Here is a 21,225-nt window from a genome sequence, read left to right as displayed (position 1 = left end):
GCTGACTCCATTTTCGGGTCGCCTATCGGGAAACAAGTACCTACCTGGAAAATTATAAATTTATAACTTCCGGGTATTTGTAAAGTAAACTAATTTTTGTTATGCATGTAATATTATATAGTTTTGTTTACCATTCATACAATAAAATAAAGGAGAATATTTTTTTCTAAATATTTGGAAAGTTGTCGGTGCCGAGAAAAATATTTGACACTGGCAAAACTATCAGTATTGTTATGTTTGCGCAGTGTACGTTGTCAGATCATCGAATTATTGTGTCAATCTCTCTGTTCGGCCATATTTCTTTTGTCTTATTTGCGAAATCATTGGTAATTGGAAGTTTCTTGGATAATTTAAGGTAATTTTTAACGCTTTATGTGCATCTAAATAGAACACGGCTTATTGATAATGTTAAATACCGTTAAACCTTCTGCATAATCCTCATTTTTGATTCCATCTGATAAGCAGTGTACCCCAGTAAGTAGTATATCAATTTGTTATTGCTCCACAGATAATATTGGTTTAGTTTCACGTATGACTGACAATATTACATATGTATCTTGTTCGCTTCATTTCGGTTTTTATAACTTCTCAAATTGTTCTCGCATAGTAGAATAAATCAAACTCTAATTTTCTTAATGTCGAAACGCAAAAATATTGCGCTTGTCTAACGTCATTACAAATTGTTTTTAGACATTGATAATAGTGTGTTCTTTACGGATGTTATTGGATTCGTCGAATCGTAAACGATTATAATCATCACTATCGTAGCCTGTTCAATGTTTTTCTTAGTGTGTTTTAATATTTTAGAAGTAACATGTCATTCTAATTTTAATTAAAATAAATAATTTTTGACAATATGTCGAGATAGTGTTGCCCCTATAAATATTGAATACAAAAACATATTACTTGAATATATTTACCTATGTGGGTATATCAATTTGTACCTAAGGTTTACTGCATATCTTATCAGTAAGTAAATGATGATTTGTAAACAAAAATGAACGACATATTATTTGATATTTGGTAAATTGTTGTTTAGATGGACATTATAATGTTTTATAATCCGTTTACACGTGCATGGGTTTACTGTCAGCGGTACATATTATTGGGGATATTATAACGCTTGTACATGGATTTACTGGCACCAATAGTGTGTATTTTAAACTATCGCGATAATAACTGTTTACACATAAAAGTGTTGACTGTCTCTCCAATCTCATTCTTTAAGCGCAAGCGAGACACGATGTTGTCATTGTATGGTGCTATTTGACAGGTTCGTAGATAATCGGTAAACTTCAATATTCGTATCAACGCATTAAATATTCGTAATGTTGAGGACATTTAGGAGTTTTCATATTTCTTGCCCCTCATTAAGTCATAAACCGAAACTGTCGTCAAAGTCTTGGTGTATGGCGATTTGCTTTAGCATTTTTATCTTATTAATATGTTCTATGGAATAACACAAATCTCATAGATACGCTTGGGAATGAACCTAAGGGATAATTTTTGTTTATGGTAATTACATAATATCGGTAGCAAAGGTTGGAGGTAGGCTGCTAAGATCCACCATAAATAGTGCACACTAAACTTTCTCAATCATACGTATTTGTTTTCATTTAGCAATTTACAGACACAATCTTTTAAATTCAATTAAATCCTGCGAAACCAATAGTAGTCAAAGACACTTGTCTATCTATAATATATCTAAAATTATGCAATTAAATCATACATAACTTTGGGTATTTTATAAATAGAATATGTTTTATCTATTTTAGTTTGGTTTAGGCAGGGCTTAATGAATCAAAAAAACATAACCAACAATATGTGTAATATGTATTCTTAATCGAACGAAAACAAATAAGTATGAATGAAAAAGTGTGCACAATTTTGTCGTATCGCCCAAAGTATACCAAAACTATTATGGTTTGGTTTAGGCAGGGTGTAATTGAATTTTAAAAACTAACCAGCACCGTGTGCAAATTGTAGTCTTAGTTCAATAAAAACAAATATGTATGACTGTCAAAGTTTAGTGTGCACTATTTATGTCGAATTTTAACAGCCTACCTCCACCCTTTGCTACTGATATAGGTACTTACAAAATAATTTTTGTTTGTGCATACTTTAAGTATTCCACATTTCCAATTTCTGGTTTTCTTTTTCCGGATAATATGTATGTTTTTATTTCTTTCGATTTACAATTGAATATATATTTTTGTTACAAGATAACGCAATACTGATTCCATTATGGATTCCCGTATATGTGTGTCATGTTTATTTAGCGGGTGTAATGTCTACAAAATAATCTAGAAATCTCACCGATACGTAAACAAAATGTGCATATTTTAAATTAATTTGCAACATTTATTTCTTGAGTGGTAAAAAAGGTGTTTTCTTCGTGCAAGCTGTACATTACGGTTACATGTAAGTTGTACGTATTACATTTCACTGTAGCACAGTTCGCCGTTAGTTTTCTTTTCGGAAATAGATGGAAAAATTACGTGTTCTTTATTTCTAATTTAATTATATACCTATTTTCTACATTCTTTCCCTTGTATTTCTTTTAGGTACAAATCGGTTTACAGGAAGCCAGGCGGGAACCGCGCCAATTTTCATAGCTGATTTTGGCAAAATTCATGAATTCAAGAATAAAAACCTAACCTAACCTAACAAATAATCCAGTATATCGGTTATTTTCAAAATTTGTATAACATTAAGAGGGCTCGCACATCAGAACTCGCCGCATGCGTCTTACGACGAATTCGTCGATGTGACGTCATCGTAAACCAAGAAACAAACGTTATCAAATGGACCTTCGCAGATTGGCCGATGCAACTGCAACTCTGCGACCCTGCGACATTCGTCTAGTTGCAATGGCCAAAGCGTGCATGTCGATCTCGGGAATGTCGCCTCCGCGCAAGCGCACAGCTGGCGACCATCGGTCATTTCTGTCTTTGTCTCTGTCTACAATGTCATTGCTCGCTCACGCCGCCGCGTTTGACGTTTGTTCATACAATCAACACAATAAAAATGGCAGACGAGAGACTTCTCTTTTTTCGTGTTTGACGTTTGCCGCTGGGCAGATGTGCGAGGATGTACGATGCAACATTCGTCGAAATTTTGTCAACTTTTGATTTATGGCCGTTAGGCACACAAGGCGAATTGTGATGTGCGAGCCGGCTAACGGTTACATGTACATATTACATTTCACTGTAGCATCGTTCGCCGTGAGCTTTCTTATTGGAAAGAGATGATTGTATACTATGCGGTCAACCTAACCTAACAAATAATCCAGTGTATCGGCTATTTTCAAAATTTGTTTGTCGCTGGCTTACTGTAAACCGACAAGAACCGTGTTTTATTTAGTCATGAATTTTATCTCAGTACTACAACCCAAAGAGGTTGGACGGTCTTTAATATACGACCATATTTCCGATACAACATTTTACGGTGAAGTGTGTTATGGCGAACTGCATACGTACAAATTTCCGTAATAATATAAAATAATAAATATTATGTTTGTGTTTCATTTTGTTATCAAGCTCTCATTCAAGGTTAAGGGCAGTGTAATGTTCTACAGTAGTGTTCCCCAAATAGTATTCTGCGAACCTCTAGTTTTCCGCGTAAAATAGAGGGCATTTTTAGCGATTTTTGGTTTTTTTTTAATAAATCCACTTGAATTATTGAGTTGTCGGCACTCAGCATCATATTCTGAAGCAGTGATCGCAACCCCTTTTTGTGATAGCCAAGTAACTTGCAACCCCTCGCCATATTGGATGAATAGTCATAACACTCTAAAATTATATAATAAAATTCTTCATGTGAATTATCATTTAATTTTATCAATCATAGTATGATATCACGTTGCATCGCACAACCATTTTTTTAAAATGTTTAAGTAAAATAGCGCTGCAGGTGACTTTTGTGTGTGTTTATCTCACTTAACTGGTCGATCCGCCATGCTGTGCCCCCCAAACCCCAGGCCCCCAGGCTAGAGCTAGGATACCATAGATATGCTCCACCTACGGGTGGAAGAGTGGAAATGGTGATTTAATTTTTTAATATAGCGTGTGATGTAGTTGTTTTTGTTGACTGTTTGAATTTATCTATTTATCCTAGAGCTTCCGAACTGGTGGGCAGTGAGCGATTGTGTAGTAAGTGTACTATAACACAATTCTAAAGTGTTGTTTTGAGTACATTTAAGTTATTTTGTAAGAGAAATCATACCCTTAGAGAATAGGGAATACTCAAATGTTTATGTTTGAACCTAGCTTACTCAAAAATAACCAGAATGGACTTGGTTCACTATGGTTGGGAACCACTCTTATATGCAAATTGTCATGAGGTGAGGGTGCCGTTGCGGCTTGTTGCTTTGCATTATTAAAATTAGTTTATCATTTGTTATTCACAACATAATTTAAAGCAGTGTTTCCCAACCCAGATTCGAACCCGGAACCCACAACATTATAGGCCTGACATGTAATTATTTGTGTTTCCTGACTAATAAAAAGGGCTGTTTTTTCCAATTTGTTGAGGGGCCGCACGTTACTTGGCTAACACAAAAGGGGTCGCGATCAGTGCTTCATATGATGCCGAATGCCGATTCCTCAATTATTATACAAGTGGATTTATTTAGAAATAAAAAAAATCGATAAAAATAAACAGGAGTGCCCTTAATTGTACCTCTTGGAACAAAATTTTGGAAACACTGCTATATAGCATCACTACAGCCCTTAACCTTGGCGATAGGTAGGGGGAACTGGGAACCCACTTCAGGATGTGGGGGCCATGTCTGATGTAGAATTATTATAGTATAACTTACTATTTTATATTTTTGTCGAAATAAAAATTATAGTATTGTTTCCGTATGGTTGGCAACACCAAAAATGTGTGCCATTGTACATTTTTTTCTTAATGTGTTTCTACTCTGATTTTAAATGATACAGTGTGTCAACAAGTTTTATGTATGGGAATTCCCATCTGACGAGGAAAACCTTTGTCTTTATTTGAAGTGAATCACACTCTTGTGCAAGTTTATTGTAATGTAATATGATTTTGATTACAACTGTGAAGATGTTCCCTCCTTTTCTTTTGAGTGTCGTGTTTCGTCTTGCCCACTGCAGGCGGCAACTACGCTGCTGCATTGTTATTTTGTAATATGCAAATTATACAAAAAAAAAAAAATGATCATCGTCCCTTTTCGTTTTGCTCTCCATTTTCGGACACATATATTATTACCCTATTTCCTTGATTATAAGACGCACCCTTATTTTTATATACCAATAATAAAAAATAAAAACATTACGTAAACTTTATTATAACAGACAAAGTCATACAATCACAATAAAAAGGATTTGTCATCATCTACTTGTGGAAGTCTTCCTTTCTTAGGCCCCCTAAAGCATTTGGTCATTGCTTTACAAGAAAATATAGGAATATGATCAATTCTCCAACGACGAATATTCGCTTCACTTATGACAAATTTACATCATGTAGCTCGCGTTTCCGTGCTTTTCATCATACACAATAACTTTTCTTTTCAATGCAGCATCATAATCTAGTCTTTTTGCCGATATTTTAAACGGAAATTAGGGGCAAAATTTTTATTCAAACTCAAACGTTTTTACGCAGTGGCTACTGTAACTCGGCTAGCTGCTCCCGCCGTGCCAGAAGGCCAATTCTTGAATGAAGCAGTATTGCCGGTTGCACAACCTAAGCGCAAACCTACTACAACGAAGTATATTAAATGTCAACCGGTGGTGTCGGGTACAGTATGCAATTTAGTATACACGCTTTGCCGGTAGAGGCGCTAGTAACTATCCGTTTGACTTTGACATATTATTAAACGTCAAAAATTTGTACGTAGTGAGCAGGCTGTTATTCTATTTTTTCTATTACCGCTGAAAGTATTATTTTGAGTTTAAATTCTCACTTAAATATTTATTGTGATTTTGTAATACAGAAACACACATGTTTGTTTGCAAAATACAACGGAAATTCCGTGTTGTAATATTGTTATATTGTAGACGTAACTAGCCTGTTTAAAGATTAATTGGCTACGTACTTCAACAATGAATGATTTAATCATGCAACGTTAACAGTAAGAACTGATTAAATATGAAGTCATTACCAAAATGGATAAAAATGTTATTTAATTTCTATGACATTCACAAACGATCCGTTTTGGCAAGTTTACTTTCTATCTTACTCTAACGCATGGACATGAGGTATAAGCATGCTGAATGCTTTCTCACTCGCACGTATTGATGTCGTTCGAAGCTCTACACACTCAATATCTCCTATAAAACTAAAAATTTTACATGCTTCAGTTAAGCGGTGTTTTTTACTGCTTCGTTCGTGAATTGCCCTTCAGACCAAGTGAAAATGATGGTAAAGTCGTTTTTCCCACGTCACTTCTTTTTTTTTTTTTTTAAATAGCTAGGTAAATTTAGATAATAAATCGGTATTTGCAGCTTACATCCTTTGGACACAACGTTTATTTAGTCATGTATAACGTTATTATGCGATGAAATCTATTTTGAAGAAATTGGTTTTTATACCCTTTTTCCTTTTTACAGTCGATATATTTTCATGCAGTTTCATGTGTGGTTTTCACAAAGAATGTATCCTATCGATTTTAAAACAAATATAATAGTAATTTTATATTGCCATCTGTTAATACTAACACAAAGGAATACTATGAAAAATCGATAATTTATTGATTTGCGTCTATTTCTTCTAAATTAGATAAAACTTGTTACTCGCGCCCAATGGCTATAAATAGCTCAACAGAATGTGTGCTTGCTAATTGAAAGACTCGTGGATCGATCTTGTCCGTCATCTCTGCTTTTTGTGTTGTTGATCGGACCCACGGCTTCACTTCGGAGACGCACATTTTACAAACTCAGCCACCAGGGTCAAGTACCACTAATCAATAGAATTCATTTTCTATGGATAGTTGTTAATATTTTTTTCAGATGGGTGAACACTAAACAATGCAAATATGTTCAAACAGAAAATGTCAACATGTATTTCTTTTTAGCCAGATATAATTATATGATATTTAAAATGTCATTAAAAACAGTCATTATGTTGTATTTATTAATAGTTGTTTTGTAACTATTATACATATTCAATATTTATTTTTTCGTTCAAATTGATGACTGTGCTTTGAAAGAATTTTACTCTATATGAAAACTGTAACACAGCAAATTTTATTATGATTATGTATTGATTACTGTGCAAACAATCACATATGGAAATTACTCCAATAAATCATTTTCCAATTTGAATTATGATGGCAGTAACTTTAGACATGCATTTTTAACTTAGTCACGTACAGTGTGGCTCATCGTGTATTGGAATATTATGCTGATGTATATTTATGTATACTACATACCAGTGACTCTTATCTGACAGAAAAAAATACTATAATCGGCATTAATATGATATTGAATTTGAGCACATTTAAGAATTTGTGCTATCCTAAGGTCCTGCCTCAGATAGCAAATTTATGCATATAAATGACATGGAGTGATTGCCAAAATGCTGGCACAACGTTTGGTATTTCTTGTGTGTCCATGTTCACTCCTTAGGTGGAGCGTGTGAGCTGTCTGTTTTTTAAAATACCACACTTCAATATTTGTGATAAACAACATTTTTTTGTTTTGATGAGCGCGCGCCGGGATTGAGCGTCTAAAGGCATATCGCGCGTTTATTATGGCGTGATCGTGGAAGTCGTTGGAGCGTAGAACAATTCAACGGTTTTAGTAAGAGTGTATGTGAGTGTGTTATTTCGACACACTGCATTTTGACATCTAGCTCATAACACAGTTTCGTAAACAAACCATTCTTGAGATAAAAGAATTCAATCAAATCCTTCTGCACATAACATAACCAAAATATAACGCGTGAACAAGTTTAGCTTTATTTTTATACAAGAAGAAATACACACTTAATTTGTACATTATAAATATACAAAGAAGAAATATTATACTAGCTGCGCTTGTGCAGGCGCAAGTATAAGTTTAAGGGGGGACATGCTCGTCGCAGGTCAAAATTGAGTTTTTATTGTATTTTCAAACCATGATCCTGGACACTCCTTAAACGTTGTAGATAATCTATTTATATAATTTTGAAGCCTTATTATCCTTTATAGTTATTTTAAACATTTGATGACTGCATAAAGTATTTTTGTTACATAAAATAGTATTCTTTTAAACCTCTCGCTCTAATGTTTTAGAATATAGTCATATTTCGGTACATAACTGTGCAGTGGTGTTAAAATTTTTTACGTTTATTAATTTTTAAACGCATTTATGAAACCATTAGTATAATTTATTACGAGATAATTTTTGTAAAATATTCACGATAAAAAATTATATTGATAATCTCTGTGATCCCAAATTTGACAAGAATTAGGCATTTTATTATTCAAAAAATCGGCAAGATTAACACATTTGAAGATGATTCTAAAGATACTTATTATAAGCTATGTCTTTGACCATTCAAGTGTGATAAACATCTTACGAATGATTGCTTTATAATAATTATTGACCTAAGAATAAGGTAGTGTTTTTTTGAAATACGCCATTTCTTTTGTCATTCCCTAGTGGTTAAGCTACAACATACGGCCGTAGCTATAAATTGACAAACTATAAATAAAGTAGGGAGTAAAATTATGTTAACGCGCGTGTTTGAACATGTACCTAACCGAATTTTTTTTTATTTTTTTTTAAACGGTACATGTTCAAACACGCGCGTCAATATCATTTTACTCCCTACTTCAATTATAGTTTGTCAATTTATGGCTACGGCCGTATGTTGTAGCTTAACCACTGGGGAATGACAAAAGAAATGGCGTATTTCAAAAAAACACTATCTTATTCTTACGTCAATAATTATTATAAAGCAATCATTATTCATAAGATGTTTATCACACTTGAATGGTCAAAGATATAGCTTATAATAAGTATCTTTAGAATCATCTTCAAATGTGTTAATTTTGCCGATTTTTTTAATAATAAAATGCCTAAATCTTGTCAAATTTGGGATCACAGAGATTATCAATATAATTTTTTATCGTGAATATTTTACAAAAATTATCTCGTAATAAATTATACTAATGGTTTTATAAATGCGTTTAAAAATTAATAAATGTAAAAAATCTTAACACCACTGCACAGTTATGTACCGAAATATGACTATATTCTAAAACATTATAGCGAGAGGTTTAAAAGAATACTATTTTATGTAACAAAAATACTTTATGCAGTCATCAAATGTTTAAAATAACTATAAAGGATAATAAGGCTTCAAAATTATATAAATAGATTATCTACAACGTTTAAGGAGTGTCCAGGATCATGGTTTGAAAATACAATAAAAACTCAATTTTGACCTACGACGAGCACGTGGGCCGTTAAGTCAAAACAAAAAACGAAAAGTCTGGGTTAAAGACTATAGACGGTGTTTTGGTCACCTAACCTTAATACGTGAATTACGCCAAAACTATCCTGATGATTTTTAAAAAATATTTAAGAATGAACAGTAGTTCATCTTGATTACAGATTCATCCTCAATATCCCCGATCTCCTAATCCATATTTGACATGTTTGCCGTTGGAAGCTCTTGATCCTTCGTGAAGAGCAGCAGATCGTTATACCACAATGATGGCTCATATACCTACTTCATCTCTTCCGTTACCGCTACGTCGAATTTCCTTTACTTTTTTTTAACTCTTTCCGAAAAGAACCCTTAAGGCTTTGAATTTTTTTTACTACAAAGTCTCTATTAGCCTCGGGAAATCCTCTCTCTTTGAAGAAATTAATTATTTTTGGATACGCCACATCGCGTAAATTTCTATTTTCATATGCCGCCGATTTGATTCTCCACACATATGGGAATATTTTATATTATATTTATATATATTAGAAATTGCGAACGTCCATAACGGATTGTGGTAAAACGTATTAAATCATAGACTTATACAATATATTTTTATATTAAATTATCCTTATCTATGCTATTGGTAACGACTTGACATACAGCACGCGTGAAAGCGGTAAAATGTTTAAAACAACGACTTGACGTATGGCACGGGTGAAAGATTGGACACGACCAACCTCACTCTTTCCGCTGTTCGCTACGCGACTTTAGACACAAGATCATTTCCGTGCGACATCGCACAAGGCTTTCACGCAGACAAGATTGTGTGTGTGCAGGCCGCTAATGGCTTCTTCTTTAACCACAATACACTATTTCTCTGTGAATGGCTTATTACTGTAGAAATAACTTTTTCCTGCCAATTAAAAATTTGTGGGTGTTTTGTATGTCATGTCTTGGTTTTCCCATATTGAATAATTCTCTTTTTAATGAGAAAAATAATTCAATGTAAACTTTTCAAATACCATTGGAGTTTTTAGTACTCTGAAAAGTCATGAGCGTTTTATGTCTGAATGCTGAGCCCTGTGAGAAAATTTGCCATTGATTTGCATTTGCCGAGATTACGTAGTTTCTCCCATAAACATGCTGCGGATGGTATTTAACGGTCGTTCAGGATATCAGAATATGATTGGCTCGCCGGAATCTTGAGTCATCCTAGCATGTGGACAAGATAATTCAATATTTTGTAAAAGTATTCAAAATATTGGAGAAATTCCACGACGTCGGTTAGTAATCTATAGTAATAGTAAAATAGTTACCTACTTTGATTTAAGAAACAAAAACCGATTGCCAAATTAGCTTGCTTTCGAAGAACGCTAATGAGTAGTTATTCAAATGACCAATAGTTTAAATTTGTCGCTATTAGTATGTCACACCGTAGCATATTGGATAAAATGCGCCGGTTGGGGCGTTTACCCGTAGGAGATGCAGGGTTCGATTCTCGGCCGGGTGGCTTACTTTTTTCAAAAAACATTTTTTCTATTGGTTATAACATACTCTCTCAGAAAGTGTTTTTCTAAATTATATAATGAAAGATGTTAAACTCGCTATTAAATAAAACAAATAAAAGTAAATGGTTATCGTGGTAGTATACCATATAATTATTATGCATACATGGATTCCAGCACAATCATGTGAATTGAGTTGTTAAAAATATAATATTACATTAATTTGATTTTAATGAATCTGCATCTGATGGGTATCGCTTTTACGAAACTTGCGGCATTGTAGATTAGCTTCATCTATGAAAGCAAAGTTTAGCATAAATAAAGCAGTCATTATTGAATAAAATAAAGCACCAATTATAGGATCAATTGTAAAGTAGATAATACCATTAGATAATAATCAAAATAATTCACTGAATCATAATGAAACACGGAAGAAATAACTACCTATGACAATATCAACATACGCGGCTGTCAGTTGCAATCTGTCAAACATGGACTCTGCCAAATTTGGCAATCTTTTTGTTCAACTTATGGTAGAGGGGCATTCGGTGTTCGGATTCGGCCAGATGCTTATACAACATTTCGATGAACGCAGTCATACGTTTCGCACGCCATCTGGCGTAAAATCGCATTCGAAAATTTTGGGTGGATGGATCTGATTTTGAAGCTCTTGAGTCTTCATAATAATGTAATCGTTAAAAAGGCAGTATTTGATTCTGACCACTGGATAATTGTGATTCCCAGATATTCCGCATTGAATTGATTGTTGATCCAGTCATTTTTATTTGTATAGCGACTTATTTTTGTGAAGTTCTGTCCTCTGTGATGAGCACCCCTGTTGACATTATTTCAACGTTCTGTCCATTGCTGAAAGTAAATCTGGGTCTGTACTGGTGCTTTTGCACATAATATCAGATTTCTCTGGTTTCAATATCTGAATGGTACAATAATGTTGGTTCTTTGAAATAATTTTCACACAAAGCAAGAAAGATAATATGTAGGTGGTTATATATAGTGATGAAAAACCAAACTAATCCGCCTATCTGAACCATCCCTGCTCATATATTCTATACACAAGACTGCTATCGGCAGCTACCGAGGGTAGATTTTCATATGTTTGTATTGAAGTATTATAATTGTTTCAATAGTTGACCGTCTAAACCAGGGGTAGTCAACCTTTTTCTACTTACCGTCCACTTTTGTATCTCTGTTAGTAGTAAAATTTTCTAAACGCCCACCGGTTCCACAGTAATGGCGATTTATAAACTAGGGAAGTAATTTTACTTTATAAAATTTATAAAGCAGAGTTACAGCAAGTTAAAGTATATAATAATAATTACTTACCAAATACTTTATGTCAGACTTTCGCTAAGTTTGGCAGAATAAATCTTTATAAAACAACTTACTGTAGTTAACTCTCTTCTTCGTCTTTTTCTTTATACTTTGCATACATAGAAGCATGAAGTCTAATGAAATTCCTGAGGCTGATGCTGCGAAACTAAAAACTGGATATCTGGCTCAATTTTTGTGAGGAACAAGCGAAGGTGTCATCTTTGGGAAATATAATGATGTATGAAAACATAATGAAAATGTTTTTAAAACCCCTACCGCCCACCATGAAAGCTGAAACGCCCACTAGTGGGCGGTAGGGACCAGGTTGACTACCCCTGGTCTAAACAGTTAAAACTGTCTATCTCGCTCTAAAATTTAGCACACCCAAAAGAGGTGCCGTTCAAATATAGCACATTGTAACAATTATAGTAATTGTTACAATAAGTGCTAATACTTCGATACAAAACTACCCTCGATAGCTTCCGATAGCGGTCGATAGCAGTCCTGTGTCTAGAATAAATGCGCTGATGTTTATAATTTACCTTACGGAAATATTAATTATGCTATTTTGATTTTTATTTCAGATAAATTGGCGTTTGACACATAAGTGACGATGCTGCGTCTAAGACCCAAATTGGGGTCGGAGAGGGGCAACGAGTGGAAATGTTGCTTCTGTCTCCACGTCCGTACGGGGACCATGGCGCTCGGCATATGGCATCTGGTATGTATTACACTATTACAGCAACATGCTAACAATATGTTTATTTGAATAGTAAATATGTCAATCTCATCCTGCATTGCAAATTCATTTGTGGCAACTTCACACGTATTGTAAACTACAACAACTATAACATGCAGACAGGCGGTGTGTAGAACTATTTTCTCGCAACAAATTAGCTAAGGATCGCACTGACATGAAAACGACTGACATTTAAGTTTTGTTATAATATGAAACATTATTTTGCTTAGTGTATCTCAAGCCATGGTACATGTATCCCACATCGTATTGAAAGATTTGAAAGAGTACGTGTAACTCACGTGCATTAATAAAACTGTTAAATCAAACCATCGTGTGTTTTATTGGAAATTTTTATCATGTCGGTTTACAGCAAAAGTAAATTTCCATTTTTGTTCCATCAGATGCTTCATGTGATGGCTCTGGGAGTGCTGGCAATCATCCTGCATGAGCCGACGCTACTACGGAAGCTTCAGCGGGAGGGCACTGTGCTCACCTCCGGGGAAGAGCCGCCTGCGCCTCTGCCCACCCCCCTCAGCAACATCGACCAGCCTCCGCACCCCTACACTAACCATCGGGAACCCGCTTTCGTCTACCGTTCGTATACCAAATATATTCTTTGAAAATTCATATACATACATCGTGAACAAGAAATGTTGATAACTGATGAACAAAACAAACGGAAGTAGCGTTACTGTTACATAACCTCGCTAATTTTCTACAAACACGTATCTCAATCTTTGTCAGTTTTAAGTTTATTATGCAATGAATTCAGAATTTGAATACACACATATTCCACTAACACGTATCTCAAAACATACTTTATAACATGATAGATTTAAGCAATGACAAAAAACTCGTATCACAATTAAAGACTCTTATAAATATTATAAACTCGTATCTTGGGTTACGTGTTTGTACAGAATACTGAACTCCGACATGATTATACTGAAGCACTTTCTCGTAAGTCAAGATACATGTTTACTGCAGCAATATTGTGGAATGACTCACAGTAAAGTTGCAACGCATTCTCGTATCTCGGACAATATGACTGATCGGTTGAAAGTATAGTGCGATAGATTGACGAAACATAACATTTTTTTCATGAAAATATGTGTAACTTTTCTGAATGGATATTTCATAGAAGAAAATTTATTTCTGAATTAAAAACTGAGAGAACAAAGTTGTTATTTGCCTCTCCTGAAAAGTTGTGTTTTTTGAGATACGTGTTTGTAGAAAATTACCGATATTATCCGCATTACGCATTGAAAAAAATAGTTAATTAATAATGAAACTATACATGCTCTTATTCTGGTGGTTCCATAAAATAATGAGGAAATGATAACGATGGAAGGTTTTAGAAGAGACATGTTAGACATTTTTTTTTTATTTCTTCCGCTGGCGATAGTAATTAATAATAATGAGATTAGGTACATGCTTACTAACTTTATAGAGGGACTTTATGCAAATTTTTTGTTATTTTACACAAGGCACGTTCTTAAATTATAGATGATAGCATAAAGTTTCTGGTAATTAACAAGAATTTAAATATTTTTTAGCATATTCTTTGATGGGCTTCCCACACAGTTGTACATAATTTCTAATGTGAATGTAATGATATCCTTTTTCAGACGATGTGGACATGGGGGCATTGGTGACGGTGTGCACGCTTGCTATAACGCTGATGCTGATTTACGGAGCCGCCAAGGGCAAGCCCGCCCATCTGCTACCATTCTTCTGTCTCCAACTCTTCGATTTTGCCATCACTGCGTAAGATTATATTAAAAAATCTCACTTTTCCATGAATACGTTATACGATTATGTATTTATTAACCCTTTGCACACTTGACTTTTCTGTCCCTTGACTTGTATGTCCGTTAAAGCCGAAAGTCCTTATATAAAAACACAAACAAAATCCTGTTAATTCATCTTCGGATGATATATCCGGACACCCGTTGTCGAGTGATGTTAATGTTTGATGTTGACGCGCTTGCTTTCGGTAATCCTATTTTGAAAAAATAATCAACTCTCTAAAATTACGAAAATGCATGTAATATAGTTAAATTTCATTACCTGACGAATAGTCAGTAAATGTTATTGATTATCATACGCTAAATATTGTTTACAAGCGGTGACACTTGGATTTATACATGTATAACATTAACGGTTACATGTAAATTGTACGTATTACATTTCACCGTAGCACAGTTCACCCTGAGCTTTCTTATCGGAAAGAGATGACCGTATACTATGTGGTCATCTCTGATTTCGGCAAAATTCAAGAAGTAAAACCTAACCTAACAAATAATCCAGTATATCGGCTATTTTCAAATTTTGTTTATCCTGGCTTCCTGTAAACGGACAAGAACTGTGTTTTATTTAGACATGAATTTTATCTCAGTACTATATTACCCAAAGAGGTTGGACAGTCTTTAATATACGATCATGTATTTCTGATACAACATTTTACGGTGAAGTATTATACGGCGAACTGCATACGTACTAATCTCCGGACACGAACATTAACATGTTTTTAACAGTTTTCACGTTTGACAGGAAGTCTGTTATATCCGAAGTCTGTTGTATCGAGGTTCTACTGTTTTATCGATTTTTAAACTAACAAGATAAAAAAAAATGTCATGTCATGAATGCATCTGTCTTTTTTCTGTGCCGTATCCGTTGTCTGACATGATGATTTTGGGCCCCTTTTACCTGTCTGTCTGCTCTAAATAGGGATGGAGTGCTTACCTCAAACCAGTTTCTTGAGATTTATCATTATCAACATCCCTTGACATTAATCACTTTGTCTTTGAGCTGATAAGAAGGATGCGTCTGTATACTGATATGAAAGGGTTCATGTAGGAGGGTTTGTTTCACTATAATTAAAACCACGGCTTCGGGGAAATTAAATATTCAGTATATTTCACTTTTACGACTTATAAATTGATTAGAGGGTAACATTTAAATTATTATCAATATTTCACGTTCACGTACACTTTTGTGCGAAAAGGTAGTAAATTAGATTCAGAGGCGATGGTCAAGGCTCGAGGGATAGTTCCCGACTGGCTAGTACCTACCCTCTGTCCTTCATCCACCCCGAAACATGTAACGGTATTTTTTTCACTGGTTTGTTTCGCTGTGCACCACGGTCAAGCATTCCTCTATCGACTCATTTACAGTTACGAATCTTATTATGCCCAAATTCTTTTCTTCCTAACTCTGTCGATTGCAAGATTTTTGATGGGGGATTTAGGCATTTAATGTGTTATTTGGTATCAATACATGCCTACATTTCAAAAGCGTCGAGCTATACACCTTCACTCGATACAGTAGAACTGAAAAAATATATGACATATACAAATATTGCGCAAATTATCCATACCTGTCACCTATCAAGTATACTGGTTGAGATCCGCTGCCATAGTACGAGGGTGGGTCAATAATTCCTTAGAAAAAAGCATTAAAACAGTTTTTATTTTTGTATTTTTTTTTATTTCTCAACATAATCTCCTTGGAATTCATTTGAAAAAAAACGTTGTCCACTTAGCCATTTTTTTAAGTTTGGGAAAAGGAAAAAGTCACTGGGGGCTAAATCTGGCGAATACGGTGGGTGGTCGACCAATTCGAACTTCAATTCTTCAATTTTAGCCATTGATCGTAAACATGTGTGAACACGGGCATTGTCCTGATGAAAGAGGATTTTTTTCCTGTTTAAATGAGGCCGTTTTTCTTCAATTTCGTTTTTTAGCTGGTCCAATAAAAATGCATAATAATCCCCTGTTATTGTTTTTCCTTTTTCCAAATAGTCAACGAAAATAATTCCACGTGCATCCCAAAATACAGTAGCCATAACCTTACCAGCTGATTTTACGGTTTTCGCCTTCTTTGGACATGGTTCGCCTTTCGCAATCCACTGCTTTGACTGTTCTTTCGTCTCGGGAGTATAGTGGTGTATCCATGTTTCATCTACAGTCACAAAGCGACGAAAAAATTCATCCGGATTGCGTTGCATGAGCGACAACAGGGCTTTAGAGGCCACCACCCTATTGCGTTTATTGTCGACTGTGAGCAAACGCGGCACCCATCTTGCAGAAACTTTTTTCATGCCCAATTTGTCATGTAAAATAGAAATGACGCTACCTTTTGAGATCCCTGTAATCTCAATTATCTCACTCAACTTTAATTTTCGGTCACTTAACACCATATCGTGGATTTTATTGATCATTTCTGGTGTAGTCACCTCTACAGGACGTCCTGAGCGTGGTTCATCCTTTGTTGATGTACGACCACGCTTAAATTCATTTAACCAGTTATAAATAGTTGCAAGTGAAGGAGCAGATATGCCGTGAACTAAATCCAACTCATTTTTTATTTCCTTTGCTGTTAACCCTTTTATATAAAAATGTTTAATAACAGCTCTAAACTCAATTTTCTCCATTTTTGTAAACAAGCAAATTTTTTTTTTAAATGTACGAGAAACACACAACAACCCGACCAATCTGATTGAAACTTCGCAGCATACTGAATCGGTAGTGCCGCTGCATGAAAACAAACCGCTTACAGTACTAGTCGCGCCACCTGTCGGCTTTTCTAAGGACTTATTGACCCACCCTCATACATATTGGGGACTGGAAAACTTTCTTTTTGTATGATTTTAAATTGACAAATAGAATAAAGCATTTGGAAGGCTATTTAAATGTGCAGGTTGTGAATTCCAGGTTGACCGCCACCGGTTATCTGTGTTACCTGCGGTCGGTGCATCGTGCGGTGGCCGAGTCACGGCACCTGCCATGGCGTGCGCAGCTGCTTAAGCTCTCCCCGGCCGCCCTCTCTTTCCTCGTGCTCTGCGCTTTCATGATCGCCATGCTCATCAAGGTATGTCATATTTTTATAACTGCCATGTTTACGGTTCAATCACATTACAACAAGAAGATGATTCATCTCTTACCCAATGATTTCAGGATAGACAGTGTCGCTTTTTCACTCTTCATCTAAGAATTATGTTATGCCATTTTAAGTTACAACTTAATTTTCTTTGATGTTTTCATATTTATTTTGTTTGCTCCAAAGTGTAAAAACAAATATTGAAATTGATTGATTGATGAAATAACATTGAAAAAAATTAATTACATGGCAATAATGATAATAATTTACGAAATTAATCATTTCAATGAATTTAAAATTGTGTGAAAATTTGGTTGCTGATTCATTAAATTTGTAGTTATCTCATACTGTTATCACTCGCATAAAAACTGTCAATTCTATAAGTTATTAAATGTACCAGTGTGCGAAGACTCAATACCATTTATTTATTATTATTTAAAGCCCATCTTCCTATGAAAAATAATTTAATTTGCCCACGACATCTGTCGTATGCGTAGTAATTTATTGTAAATATAATATACATATTACAGAAGAATCAGTCAAAGGATAAAAAAAATATGCCACAGCGCACCATCTGCCTTTAACGTATTTATCAGATTATTCGTCGTGGAATGCTGATGTTTTTTTGTATGGACATTACGTCACATGACCTCGGTCTGTCTATCGCATTGTGTGCAATATTGTAAACTCTGATCGCCAAGCTTAAAACCTTTCCGCATAATATTATTGTCTATGAATGCAATTTTGTCCGAAATAATTAATAATTACATAATTTTTTTGGCATCACATATGAATAAATGTAGGTTTTAAATATAAAAATTTATTTTATCTAATGATTTTTGATGTATACAAATTTTAGGAATGTACGTAATTTAAACTCGTCGCTCAATTTTATGTCATCAGTGAGCTATTGAAATTTCTTCTAATTAGTGTGTCGTTGTTATCAATATGTACCTATTCATTAGTAGTAATGTCTTATTATCTTCTTATTTCCCCTAAGTATACCTGACAAGTGTGCTCTTTTTCCCAGAACTCCACAGGCTACCACTTTCCAAAAGTCACCATTCATTCGCCACTGAAATGTGCTGACTGATATTGCCAAGATAAACTGTGTAGCTTGAATTTATTTTGGATGGATTTTATTGTTTTATTAATTACTGCATACATTGACCATTTCGAACAATAAACATTATCTGCAGTATAATACGAATATAACTCTGTTTACTGGAAAAAACAGACAGTGTGAAGTATTATACATTGATGTTTTGTGTATACAATTCATTTTTTATTACATATAAACAATTTACTAGTAGGTATATTGGTTGAATTGTAATGGGGAAATAAAAAAATGTCATGTCATTCCAGGCTTACTGCATCAGTATGGTGTGGCGCTGCTACAAATACCTGACGATGCGACAGCACGCCCAGCGCTCCCTCATGCCGTATGTGGACTCCCCCTGCCCCCGTGCCCGTCCGCCTCCCTCCGCTGGCCTCTCCGCGGGCGCTGCCCCCCTCCCTGACTACGAGGAGGCTCTCAAGCAGGCCCCGCCCCCGTCCTACCAGGTGGCAACCGCTCATCTGCAGATGGACGACCAGGGGAATCTTGTCGCAGTCCCGGCGACCGCAGTGCAAGTTGTGAACGCCCCCGCGCCCGTCACTCAACTTTCTATTTAGCTCTCGGCGCAACACTCTCAGCGGAGGCCCCCTGCCCGACGAGAGAACCTTATACACATCTACTCGCATTGAACATACATTTTCATCTAAATGTTTACCTTTGAATGTATAGCTTAATTCTAACTGCCAAAGTGCGCGATTTTGACGCTGCAATGTCATAGTATTCACTATTGAATGACAGCAACAGCAAATGGACTCTCCAACAACCGATCAACCATTTCACGTAAGAATACAACTTATAAGATTTTAATCGAAAATTGATTTATCAGAACATCCCTGTGTTGCTCAGGGAAAGTTTGTTGTATGTATAATTTCATCAAGTACATATTTTTTTATCCACCCAAAGTATCATATCTTTCAGAACCAATTTAACTTTCGAGTCTACTCGTAACAGAAACCTGATATTCCTAGAATCAAAAAAAAACTGATATAAATCAAAGTGTTCTTTTTGGATATGATGCCTCTGAGATTTGACAGATCTGATTTAATTATCCTTTGAGATTGATATAAAAAAAAAATATAGTGAGATGCAGCCATTTCTTCCTGTGCTCAAGAAGTCGATGAGTCTTGTCGCTATTGCACCTTTCGTCTCACTCGGCGTCCGTCCCACTCTCTTTTGCTACCTGTTCAAACCTTAATTACATTGCGATATTTATATAGAATCATATTTTACACGCAATCACCAAATTAACTATGAATGGTCAGTTTTAAATCATGTAGCGTATCGTCTCATTGATAACTAAGCCTTTACCATCCTTAGGGATTAGATCCAAAGATGTCAACAAATATAATATCTAATATGAGAGACAGTTGACGATGAATACTAGTCGTTTTGTTTACAATGGTTCATTACAGATGGTCAACAAAATACCATGTTCGAAGTAATTAAATTTGTTATTTTCAAGTAGTTTGGTGGTTCTTTCATCGGGCGTTCAAAATTCGGGTCTCCCGTAAATAATTTTTGTCGTTTGTGATTGTTAGTATGTGGTTTATCTTTACGTATGTACATATTTATTAACGAGTATTCTTTTGCACAGATAAAGTACAAGCTCTTAGAAATCAATTTTGTCAAAACAGTAATAATTAATCTACATAATAATAATTATAGTGTCCACTTGCCAGAAATTTATTAATAATACTTGTAGGTCTGTTTTGTCTAGCCTCCTTTATCCGCAGACATGTCTGAGGTATTCACGGTGGAAACTCAATTAGGTAATTAATTACTCAGTTATCAAACTATTTTAAATGATTTTTGTAATTTCCAATCTGTCACTTAGCAAATTTTACAATATGATATGTGCGATATTCTAGTATTCTGTTTAATTGAGTTTTTACTGTACATATTTCAGTAGAGTAGTAATTGTTTAACTTATTATATCCGATGTGTTCTTTTTTTTTTTTTTTGAAAATGTCAAATAAAGCAAGTATTTTTATTAATATATTTAGTAACTTTTCCTTGTAATCTTTAATCAATTATTATTGTAATCTTTACATAAAGTAGATTTTAAATAAAGCAAATTTATTTTATTTTTGAAGCGGTTTTTATGCTGAAGAATTGTAATTTAATTCATACATTCCAAATAATGAACAGTTTTTCTTTTAAATTTTATAATAATAAGTACATAACTGCTGAGATAATGCTCCTTTTAGTAAATGTGTTTTATAATATCTTTTGCTACATCCTCCATTTTCATTTATTTTAAATTGGAG

At 34.7% G+C, this 21,225-nt stretch overlaps 2 protein-coding genes across 2 annotated transcripts in view; one reads left to right on the top strand and one right to left on the bottom strand.

Moving 5' to 3' along the window:
• The window catches only part of dbe (KRR1 small subunit processome component homolog dbe), a 466,431-nt gene that overhangs the window by 62,522 nt on the left and 382,684 nt on the right, over nucleotides 1-21,225 (bottom strand). The gene's annotated exons all lie outside the window — the stretch shown is intronic.
• Nucleotides 244-21,045, top strand: LOC147073537 (lysosomal-associated transmembrane protein 4A). Its single transcript, XM_085944372.1, has 6 exons — nucleotides 244-355; nucleotides 12,806-12,942; nucleotides 13,362-13,554; nucleotides 14,589-14,727; nucleotides 17,676-17,832; nucleotides 19,207-21,045. Exons 2-6 carry the CDS (start codon nucleotides 12,835-12,837, stop codon nucleotides 19,513-19,515), a joined length of 906 nt encoding a protein of 301 aa, XP_085800498.1. The 5' UTR covers nucleotides 244-355; nucleotides 12,806-12,834; the 3' UTR covers nucleotides 19,516-21,045.

This window comes from Rhyacophila brunnea, unplaced genomic scaffold (assembly GCF_057557595.1).
Source record: "Rhyacophila brunnea isolate RB1 unplaced genomic scaffold, BYU_Rbru_1.0 scaffold_17, whole genome shotgun sequence".
Lineage (NCBI taxonomy): Eukaryota > Metazoa > Arthropoda > Insecta > Trichoptera > Rhyacophilidae > Rhyacophila > Rhyacophila brunnea.
The sequence above is the reverse complement of the archived record's forward strand: the minus strand, read 5'-3'. Positions and strand labels throughout refer to the sequence as shown.